Here is a 12,170-nt window from a genome sequence, read left to right as displayed (position 1 = left end):
TTTCTGTGCTGTGGACTCTATGTAATACTACGTGACTATTTTAGGGGAAGTGTCCGCAGACAAAAACATAAGCTACTGAAAGCAGGGTTTTCTATGGCAACACATCTGTAACCAGGATAAGTTCTTCACTTACCAGATATCACCTCTCCACCGTGGCCCTGTTTCAGGAAGGAGAACACCATTTTCTGATTGTACGCACAGTCTATGCAGGCTTGTACAGCCTGTTGCAGGACAACAGATGACCGAGCAGGTCCAAAGTGATCTGGAAGTTGCTGCACTTTTTTTCTGTCCAGGTGTGGTCCTGCATTGCCATTTTTGTTCAAGTAAACACAGACTGAACATATATAAAATACAGAAAATAGATAATTACATTCTATAGTGTTACAGAGGTCATAAATAAACCATACCACACAAAGATCTGGGCTCATCATTTTTGGGCAAAACAGATAAGCATTACAGGAGAGGGTAATCACACAGACAAGCACTTTGTTATCCAATGTGCAAGGACTCACCTCAATAATGTACTTATTATTAACTAGGCCTCTTCTAGGTGAAGGAATGGCAGATGTTTCATAAGGTCAAGCATACTCTTGGCCTAGCTAGGATCTGTGTTAGTTCCAACTTTTACTTGCATAGTGCCTTTAATGCAGCATAACGTCAAGGGACTTAATAAAAGGACAGGGGAAATCGACACTGCAGGAGTTAGGAGAGGTGCCTGAGGCTTGGTCAAAGAGGTACATTTTCAGGAGATTTTTGACAATGGGAAGAGACAGTGAGGCTGGGGGGGTTTAGGAAGAACATTCCAGAGTCCAGTGATGGTTGAAGGTGAAGCAAATAAGGCCAGAGCTGAAAGAGTGGAGATAGAGACTGGGATGTAGGGCTGGAGGAGGTTACAGAGGAATTAAGGGCCAGGCAGTGAAGGGATTTGTAAATGAGGATGATGTTTTGAAGTCTATGGGGCCAGTGAAGGTCAGAGATAGATAACAGGAATTAATAAGGGATAGTACATGGACAATAGAATTTTGGTGTGATGCCCTGTTTGTGTAGGGTGGAGCTCAGGAGGCCATTGAGGAGAATGTTGGAGAAGTTGAGCATGGAGGTGTCAAAAGCATGGGGGAAGGCAGGGATGAAGGCAAGTAATGTTATGGAGGTGGAAATGGGTGGTTTTGGTGATGGGCAGGATATGGGATTTAATGTTGAGATCAGCGTCAGGCAGGATACCGGGGATTATGCACATTTGGGCACGGGCCAAGAGATGGATGCAGTGAAGATGAGGGTGCTGAGTTTCTGGTGGAAGCCAAAGAGGATAGGTTTTGTCCTGCCAATGCTGAGTTGAAGAAAATTCTGCCCCATCTAGGACGATGCTGGAGAAACAGTTGGACACCACTGGGACAGAAAAGAAGTCTGGGTGGGAAGTATGCTGGATGACACCCAGCCCTACATATGGGAGCTGACCCCATACTTAAGGACGACGTCAGAAGGTGGCATGAAGACGAGGAAAGGGAGGGGGGTAAGGATCGAACCTTGGAGTACACTGGAAATGACTATGGGGGAGGTTGATTATGAACTACTGCAGGAGGAGAAGTACCGGCTACAAAGGGACAGATAGGGGTGGAATCACTTGAGTGCAGTACCATGGAGACGGACAACCGAGGGGAGGTGCTGGAGGTGAATGAAGCAATTGATCATGTCAAAAATTGTGGAGAAATGAAGGAAGGATATGAGCTGCAGTCAGTCATGAAGGATATCAGTGGTAACTTTGACCTGTGCTGTGGGCAGGATGGAAACCAGATTGAAGGGATCGGAACACAATGTTGGGAGAGGTGAGCACAGAGCTACATGACAATGACAGATTTGAAAACAGCCAAATCACAAATGTGAAAGGCCACATTCTTTTCAAACACCAAAAGGTCTCTCATTATGGCTTTTAATTGAAATTAGGAAGGCAATTTTTGTACAATAGATTCATATCACAAGAATGAGACTGGCCAAATTTTATTTTATAAGTGGCATCCTGCTTCATGGGATCTAAAGTGGAGCAGCGCAGAGGAAGATCTACACTGTATTCAACCAGCCCAATCTGAAAAAAAAATGCTTGATGGGGTCACTGATTGAGGTGAAGGGGATGAGGCTTCAGGAGTTCTGTTCTCCAGCACCATCACTTCTCAGTAAACATAAAACAAAAACAAATTCATTGGTGTCTTTTTTTTTTACTGTCCATGACTGTATAATGAATTTGCCTGAAATTGCCTTGGCTTAGTAGACTTGAGGAAGCAGGCTAAACAAACTGGTACCACCAGCATTAAATGGATTCAATTTGGCCCAATGTCCAAGCTCTCAGCTTACCTGTTGGAGACTGCATGATGGCTGTGCTAGGGATAGTGGCTGCATCTTGAGGAACTGTGCTGGTATCTGGCTCTGGTGTGCTAGTGGTAGGGGAGGTTGGCACAGGATTCTGTAGGGCACGTGGTTTCCGCTAAAGAAAAAAAATTGTCATTAGAGACTAATTAACTTGGAGAACTGCAAAGAATTGCCACATCACCAAAAGAAACCAAACCAGACGACAAGACTTGAATTCAGAAAAAATAGGTTAGTAAATTCTCTAACAATCCTTTGAAGTGCTGGAATCTTATAATATTAAAAATGCACAGGACACTCAATATTTAAACAGGGTGCATTCAAAACATATTTCAACAATTCGAGATAGTAGCCAGGATTTTCTACTTCTGTGTTCCGCAGTCTGCAATTTTCTGCCCAATCAACAGTTCCTACAATATTTACACTTCCTCTGCATTGTAACTATAACAGTGATTCTTGGATGACAATAGCACAGTGAAGTTAGACGCTTTCTTTTGTTGTCAGATGTGGGCAATGCTGGCAAGGTCACATTTATTGCTCATCCCTACAACTCAGCAACTTGCCCTCTGAAGTGGCCTAGTATTAAGAGACAACCACATAGTGTGAGACTTGAAGTGGTAGGTTCTCCTCTGAGTTTTTAAAATGACAATCCAGCAGCTTCATGGTTATATTTTTCAATTTCACAAATTGCAATGGTTGGATTTGAACTCATGACCTCTATGTGGTGATCCGGTACAATAATCACTATATTACTGTATCCCGACAGTTCTGCTTTAAGATAAACAGAACTTTTTAAGCTTGCTTTATTTTGGAACAACTTAAGTGGTTGTGATCTTGTTACATTTTTAAAGCAATCAGACAGATGCTATTGAAGTCAGGTTTTCTGAGCTTCACATACACATGGTATGAGATGCCCAGGAAGTTCCAAGTTCTGTTACCTCGAGAGCATAGCTTTCTTGCAAATAAGCTTGTAGACAGATTCAGTCTAGGTAAACATGGGAACTAACATGACCAACTTCATGTAAATAGAGATATAGGCCCAACTGGGCTTTTTCTAGCATTACAATGACACCTACTTCATTCTTGATTCAAATAGCTGCCACTTTATGGGTAACCACATTTGCAGCAAAAGATAATAATCCAGCAGCAGAATATTAAGTTAAGTTCACCAGGTCATGGTAGCATTGCTGGATCAAGAGCAACTGAAATCAGACTCCACTGTAAATGCATCTTTATGTTTGTCCATGGGCCACACCATCTAGTTCTCCCAAAAGTTGGAAAGAACAACAGAAATGTTACACAAAAAGCTGGTGCCCATTCCCCTCCCCTTCACGACAGTCCTTCCTCAACCAGGTGTGAAGACACACCTCCAATCAGAGTCCTGAGGGCAAGGTCGGGAAGAGAAGAGTTGATGCTCCTGACTACATGCTTAAAAAAATAACTTCTCATCCTTGTAAAATTAAACATTTCATACATTCTGCATGGAAGGATGGCTTGGTGGGCTGGCATCTCTCCTAAAACTAAGTACCTTGCTCCCAGGCTTTGGTCCTCTCTTCTTTGGGATTTTTAATGGTTCCACTGGCTTGGCGGGCGATGAGATTGGATGCTGCATTTCTGGTTTGTGTACGCATGTCGTCTGCCCCACGCGGCTTCTCTTCCTCCCGGGCTTGCGGCCGCGCTGCTGGACTGGAAGCTGCTCTGATATGGCTTTTACTGAAGCCTGCATGTTATGTTTCTCTGAATTCACCTCTGGAGGTGTAGGCAGATTCTTTGAGATGACCACTGGAAAAAAGAAACAAATAGTTGAAAATCAATTTTAGCACAAACTCTATTTTTTTAGGTTATCAATGTTAATTTTTCTATATGAGGTTAAGTAGGATTTTGAAGACTGGAAGTAAAATTAGTTCAGCACAGAAATAACAAAAGCGTTCATTTGGTTTTGTGTAGATCCAGTCCAAAATCTCAGTTTTCAAATAAATGCCTCATCACCTCCCTGATTAATGCTATTTAACTATCTTCTTATGAATCGGCTCTCTAGAAATAACAAAATCAAACCTTTACTTACCTTTATAAAGCAGATACGTGTTTGCAGTGGCCACGTTTGACAGTCTAAACCAATAGCCAAAACCATTCAATGGGAATTATTCTCCATGTTGTGGTCAGCTGTACAATTCGTATTACAGCCAGTGAATTGAACCTGTGTAGAATATAGGACTCAGGATTGGGTAGGAGTCAAGGTTTGCTGCATTGGGCAGGATTTAGAGATGGAGGCTGCTAATTTGGGAAGAAGTCAGAGAAGGAGGCGACAAAGTCAGACAGGAATCAGAGGAGGAGGCTGCAGAGTTGCTCATTAGTTGGAGGAATGAGGCTGATGAATTCAGTAGGTTTGTCAGGCAAGGCAGTTCTAGGGAGATTACTCGTATTACATTACAACAAATCAGAGGCTGGGATGTTTCGCAAAACTACATCACCCCACAATGCTTTGCACAGGGTCATTGCATACTAATAGTACTGAGGTTGAACAATTTTTCTTTGCAGAAGAAAGATGAATTAAACCAGACACAAGTTTCCTGGAAATATTCAGCAGCAATAAATAAAGTCAAACCATTTGGATTATCCAAATTTGGAATACCGTAGATCTGCACTCTTGTTTTCCCTTTGCTGCTGGCTCAGATTCCAGATAAAGTAGCTACTAATTTGGCCAGTTCTGTGAGCGACTAATACAGGGGCATTCAAGGTTTCTGTATTTGTGGGCTACATGGGTGCACGCCATGGAGTCACAGAGGGCACATCTGAAGTTTAAATCCATGATCCTATTAATTTGCATATATCTCAATGTTGATACGAATACAGCTTAGTGTCCTGATACAGTATTTATCCAACAATGAAGCAACAGCACCAAGAGTTTGCAAACCCTCCAGGTTCACAAAACAAACGGGACAATCGAGCCATAAATAAATACAAGCACAAATAGGACCAAGTTGCCTGGGTTGTGAAGGCCTGGACTGTCAGTAGTTGCATGTGGCCCATGGGTTGCAGTACAAGCACCCTTCCCTCCACCCCTTGATATTTGGTTTCACCTTTCTCAGCATTGTATTCTGTGTTCTGTATTTTTGCCCAAGCTAGAAGCACTGCTTTGCCACTCGGCGAAGAACATACCACAGTAGCAATTCAGCTAGTCCTCCAGAAACAACTTGGAAGTGTAAGTTATTCTTTTGTCTTTTCCCTTCTCCTTCTATACAGATATTGACTAGAATAAAAATGCAGCACTCTTACTTGCTGACAGCAAAGGCCAATAAAATTAGCAAAGTTCAGAAAAATGCTTCAATACAAAGATGCTGGTGCAGGTGATCATTAAACTAATTTACAAACCCAGTCTAATCAAATTAAATGCAGATGTGGAAATGCTATTTCAAATGGAACATTACTACAGGTCTCTAGAAAGTGGTATTTGGGTCAACCAAAAGCAGGTACCATCACACACAATTGACATGTTAGAAAAAGGCATCTTTTTTGAGACAATAATGTTGCAAGAATACAGATTTGCTTTGTGAGTTTCAAATAAAGTTGTCAACTGCAGCACTTTTTGAATTACTAATGGCTGCATAGTTCCTGCATCATGAAGAAGATGGTGTTTTATCCATTGTGAATGTCTGCAAACCTAGCTATCAATGGATTCCCAGCAGAGACAAATACAACTTACCACTGTGTGGGTATGATGTTTTGCTAAGCTACAATCTTTCATAACCATTAACATTGTTGTGTGAAGTTCTTTACATCTTGGAAGTACAATATCATGAAGCACTATTTGCCTGGGCACCCATCCACGAGCATCCAAACACTTATCTCCGATGCTAATTAGAAAGATAACATCCAAAGCAATTTCTCAAAAAGGACAATTAGGCCATTATGGACTTTATTCAATATATTTGTGTTCTAGTATATCGATAGTTATTGTATATGCCTCATATTTCCAATTAATTGTAAAGTTGCTTTAGATTGTAAAAATTCTATAATTAATCCAGTATACAGGTTACTACAAATATGTTAACTGTTAAACCTCAGGTCACATAACTCTCCAAGGGCAGTTGTCCCACCAGCAGGACAGACCCACCAGAGGTGGCGGTACAGTGATATACAGTCAGGAGGGAGTGGCCCTGGGAGTCCTCAACATTGACTCTGGACCCCATGAAATCACATGGCATCAGGTCAAACATGGGCAAGGAAACCTCCTGCTGATTACCACCTACCGTCCTCCCTCAGCTGACGAATCAGTCCTCCATGTTGAGCACCACTTGGAGGAAGCACTGAGGGCAGCACGGGCACAGAATGTACTCTGGGTGGGGGACTTCAATGTCCATCACCAAGAGTGGCTCGGTTGCACCACTACTAACAGAGCTGGCCGAGTCCAGAAGGACATAGCTGCCAGACTGGGCCTGCGGCAGGCGGTGAGCGAACCAACACGAGGGAAAAACCTACTTGACCTCGTCCTCACCAATCTACCTGTCGCAGATGCATCTGTCCATGACAGTATTGGTAGGAGTGACCACCGCACAGTCCTCGTGGAGACGAAGTCCCATCTTCGCACTGAGGATACCATCCAACGTGTTGTGTGGCACTATCACCGTGCTAAATGGGATAGATTCAGAACAGATCGAGCAGCTTAAAACTGGGCATCCATGATGCGCCGTGGGCCATCATCAGCAGCAGAATTGTATTCCAGCACAATCTGTAACCTCATGGCCTGGCATATTCCTCGCTCTACCATTACCAACAAGCCAGGGGATCAGCCCTGGTTCAATGAGGAGTGTAGAAGAGCATGCCAGGAGCAGCATCAGGCGTACCTAAAAATGAGGTGCCAACCTGGTGAAGCTACAACTCAGGACTACATGCATGCTAAACAGCGGAAGCAACATGCTATAGTCAGAGCTGAGCGATTCCACAACCAACAGATCAAATCAAAGCTCTGCAGTCCTGCCACATCCAGTCGTGAATGATGATGGACAATTAAACAACTAACGGGAGGAGGAGGCTCTGTAAACATCCTCATCTTCAATGATGGCAGAGTCCAGCACGTGATTGCAAAAGACAAGGCTGAAGTGTTTGCAACCATCTTCAGCCAGAAGTGCCGAGTGGATGATCCATCTCGGCCTCCTCCAGATATCCCCCACCATCACTGAAGCCAGTCTTCAGCCAATTCGATTCACTCCACGATATCAAGAAACGGACGAGTCACTGGATACAGCAAAGGCTATGGGCTCCGACATCCCAGCTGTAGTGCTGAAGACTTGTGCTCCAGAACTAGCTGCACCTCGAGCCAAACTGTTCCAGTACAGCTACAACACTGGCATCTACCCGACAATGTGGAAAATTGCCCAGGTATGTCCTGTCCACAAAAAGCAGGACAAATCCAATCCGGCCAATTACCGCCCCATCAGTCTACTCTCAATCATCAGCAAAGTGATGGAAGGTGTCGTCGACAGTGCAATCAAGCGGCACTTACTCACCAATAACCTGCTCACTGATGCTCAGTTTGGGTTCCGCCAGGACCACTCAGCTCCAGACCTCATTACAGCCTTGGTCCAAACATGGACAAAAGAGCTGAATTCCAGAGGTGAGGTGAGAGTGACTGCCCTTGACATCAAGGCAGCATTTGACCGAGTGTGGCACCAAAGAGCCCTAGTCAAATTGAAGTCAATGGGAATCAGGGGGAAAACTCTCCAGTGCCTGGAGTCATACCTAGCACAAAGGAAGATGGCAGTGGTTGTTGGAGGTGTTAGCGTGGATTTTGGTGCCCAGCCTTCTCCCAGAGTACTTTGTCCAATAAACTGCATGTTGAATCTTTAAGTCTGACTCCGAGTGGTGATTTTTTCCCACAACAGAGGCCAATCATCTCAGCCCCTGGGCATTGCTGCAGGAGTTCCTCAGGGCAGTGTCCTAGGCCCAACCATCTTCAGCTGCTTCATCAATGACCTTCCCTCCATCATAAGGTCAGAAATGGGGATGTTCGCTGATGATTGCACAGTGTTCAGTTCCATTCGCAACCCCTCAGATAATGAAGCAGTCCTTGCCCGCAAGCAGCAAGACCTTATCAACATCCAGGCTTGGGCTGATTGGCCTCCAACAATCATCTCAGCCCTAGGGATGGGCAATAAATGCTGGCCTTGCCAGCAACGCCCACATCCCATGAACGAATAAAAAAAAAGCTTGGTAATATTGAAAGATCTCAGTTCCCACAGCTCAATTACTAGCTTGCAAGCTACCTACTTGTTGTCATGATGAACACTCTTGCATTTTATGCTGGAATAGAGGACATCTGTCTGTCATCCCAGTGCAAAACATGCTGGAATATTCACTTCAACTATATAAGACAAATGCAAAAAAATGTCATATTCATTACATACTATTAGTGCCATTTCATACTGTTCCCAATGCAATAAAAATTTCACCAAGATTTCCTTTTTGAATTTTTAAGATTTTTGTTAGGTAAAGGTATCAAAGGATATGGACAAAAGGCAGGCAAATGGATCAACCATGATCTGATTGAATGATGGGACAGGATCAAGGGGCTGAATGGTCTACTCCTGTTCCAATGTTCCTATATCACGCCACACAGCATTAAGACAGAGCCCATAATCCATCAAATCCTGAGTTGTTGGTCTCAGCTGTGCTGCATGGCGAGACAGCAAGTGGAGTCCAGGAAATATTGAGATAAAGCCATCCCGAACTGCTTGTGGATTTCCAAACAGCTGCTTTCAGAGCAACATTGGTAGAGGCCTGAGGCCTGAAGTGGAGGGGAAAAAGGGAGAAAGTACACTGAAAAACTTATTTCATGCATATAAAAGAGAGAGGTAACTGAGGAGCACAGTTTTCCTGTATGTTGTGTCACTGAGTACATAGAATTACTTTGAATTTACAGCCCATTCAGTTCAACTGGTCTATGCCAGTGTTTATATTCCACACGAGTCTCCTCCCACCCTACTTCATCTAACTCTATGAACATATCCTTCTATTCCTTTCTCATTCATGTACTTATCTAGTTTCCCCTTAAATGCATCATTTGAGCAGCACAAGTCAGGTTTCTGTCAGCAATTCCTTAATCTCAGCTCGGGGCTAAAGGCTACGGTTTTGATGGGAGAAAATAAATGACTGTCTTCTCAGAATCTTCATACTAGGAGAAGATTGCTCACCCAGGAAATGGTGTGACATCGGCTAGGGCAGGAGGCAAAGAGAGGAAATTACTGATCATGTTTAATGAAAATCTAATCGAGGGTATTTTCTGCAACTGAGCAGGTTACTATAAATTTAAATAAAATACTCCAACCAGCCATGAGCAAATCTACATTAATGCAAGAAAATATTTTAAAATAGAACATTTGTAATCATAGTTTTATCTTTTCCATATAAATGAATATTCTGTGGTACAATACTGCTATGGTCTTCCAGTACACTCTATTTAAATTCAGTGAAAGAGTTTGAGATAATGAGAAATTTTAAATTCATCACGTAAATAAATAAGCAAAAGGGATAGTTTCTCATTATAGAATTTTTTTTAAAAAAGGAACTGGCTGAAATTTAATGAGATCCAAACACCCCTCTTCAGTACTTACCTAAAACTGGTCTTCTGCATCAAGAAACTGTCCAGAACCCGACCCACTAACTTTAAAAATACAATATTCCATTCTCTGCTAGCATCTAATAATGACTGCACTTTTACACGAGTTAGCTCTACCTTCCTTACAAATTACATGAACTGAGCTATAGCAGCCCTCCCGATCTTGCTTTGAGTTACCATGGCAACAGACTATTTACTCGTGCAAAATTCTGTGTAGTCCTGGAAACACTACGAAACAGAGTTAGTGCAATAGAGATTTCATAGTCATTATACATTGTGAGACTGTCATTTAATTAATTTAATTCCCAAAGGTAATAAAAGTAACAAAGCAGAACAAAGTAAAGAATAGTCTGTAACACAATTGCCTTTGCAGCTAGATGATACAAAGCCTTATTTTGCACCACAGGCTTGGGGAGAAAAAGCATCCTCTTGAGCACCATAATCAAGTGTTTGGATTTACATTGACTGATACTGTAAATTAAATTTAGCACCATAAATCTGTCACAGTCCAGAAGAATTGCAATTTGCTCCACATGTACACCAGCCTTTCTAATTCCTATTTCCCCCTTCCCCATTGCTTTGAAAGGATTTTTCGTGCCCCCAAACACAAAGGGCAGCCAGTCACCATCAAACACAGAAAGGGCAGACAATCACCATCAATCTGTAACTGGCCACTAGATAGACAAGAAGAGTCGACATCAAACAGGCCTCATTTTCCACCTTGTTGTGCAGTGCCTCACCTTCAATCAAGCCAGCACAAATTCACAGAGATCGAGAGGGCAAGGAAACTACTAACTGATACATGTGTAGCAGGTCGTTTCCAGTGTCAGATAGTGGACACAAACCGGAGGTCTCAGTCTGCTGATCACACCTGAGTACGTCCCCTTGACTACTCCATGAATTGACTGGAAGACTCATTGGGGATGGCTTTGTAAGGCCGTGCTCTCAGTGCAGAGCCTCTCCAGATATGTGCACAGTAGCAGAGCTAACCCAATTTTCTAATCCCGCACTTGCGTCTAATGTAGCGCCACACCAGGAGCAGAACTTTGAAGCTTTACCCCCATAATGTTAAAATGAATTCAATTAATTAAAAATGCATATGGAGTACATTAGTACTTTACATTTAAATTGGGTAACTACTGGTAACCACTTGAAGTGTAAGGTATGGTATCCATACTTACTTTCAAACAGCGCATATACTGTTTATGTGCACTTGTTTCATTAGTTAGTAAAATATTCAGAACATATTCCTCCTCAAGACGCTCCTTGAAAATGGACACATTAACCAAGCTTTTAGTCACCTGTCCTAATGGCTCCTTCTTTGGCTCGGTGTCAGTTTTTATCTGATAATGTTCCTGTGAATGCAAGTAATCTTTGTTGTTCAAAGAGTCCCATTACTGTAAATTGCTCGGAATAAAGTTACAGTCTACGCCTTTGAATTCAAAGCTGCTTTAATTTGAATGACCTTAATGAAATTTTTAAACACAAATTGCAACCTTTGCTGTTTTATTTATGTTGCTTAATTCGATTTGCTGGATAATTTAAATTTTTATTGAAAAAGAATGATTATGAATTAACAAGAGTAGACTGCTTTTAACAAGAGATTACCTTTTAAAAAAATTTCAAAGAAATTCAAATGCATTATTCATTTAACAGAAATACTGCACTACATTATTGTAAGGGCAAATTCTAATTTTAGTCCTTAATTCTTTCTAAGGGTTAAAGTAATTCTACAGTCTACAATATTTGCATGTAATTACTCTTTTTAAAAAAAAGTGTTTGCAGTCTTGATTTTAAAGTAATTTCTACATTTCATTACAACGAGTTTCTTCACAAGGGGTGCAATGCAGTACATTAGGTGTATGTGTAACAAATGCAAATCAAAATAATTTATTGGCAGTTTTCAGAGTCATTATTGCTAAAATAAAACAACACATTACCTCACCATCATCAGAATTAAATCACAGGCATTCTGGCTCATTGCAGCTGTGAAAAACATGCCTTTCTAAACATCCCCAAAGTGGAGATTTCTGGAACACTTCAATTTACAGTTTTCCCCGATCTATTTTGATTCTTTAATTCTCTAGTATTCAATTCATGTCCAACAGAGCTCTTTTTATTGGAGGAGAAACATTTTTTCTATTTATATAGTTCTTTATTACATCTCTCAGCTTTATTAAATAGAATTACTTTGAAA

General features: G+C 41.8%; 1 protein-coding gene across 2 annotated transcripts in view; it reads right to left on the bottom strand.

Moving 5' to 3' along the window:
• LOC137342651 (polycomb protein SCMH1-like) overlaps nucleotides 1-12,170 on the bottom strand; it is a 154,989-nt gene that overhangs the window by 17,996 nt on the left and 124,823 nt on the right. For both annotated transcript variants that reach the window (XR_010967311.1, XM_068006704.1), the window contains exons 9-11: nucleotides 3,887-4,140; nucleotides 2,347-2,476; nucleotides 134-334 (exon numbers count right to left, since the gene is read on the bottom strand). Coding sequence is in view for 1 of the 2 variants with exons in the window: in XM_068006704.1 (XP_067862805.1) it covers nucleotides 134-334; nucleotides 2,347-2,476; nucleotides 3,887-4,140 (585 nt within the window). In the remaining variant the exon portion in view is untranslated. The remainder of the gene's footprint in view (nucleotides 1-133; nucleotides 335-2,346; nucleotides 2,477-3,886; nucleotides 4,141-12,170) is intronic.

The sequence above is a fragment of the Heptranchias perlo genome, chromosome 26, assembly GCF_035084215.1.
Source record: "Heptranchias perlo isolate sHepPer1 chromosome 26, sHepPer1.hap1, whole genome shotgun sequence".
NCBI classification, from domain to species: domain Eukaryota; kingdom Metazoa; phylum Chordata; class Chondrichthyes; order Hexanchiformes; family Hexanchidae; genus Heptranchias; species Heptranchias perlo.
This window is presented reverse-complemented; position numbering and strand designations above follow the sequence as displayed.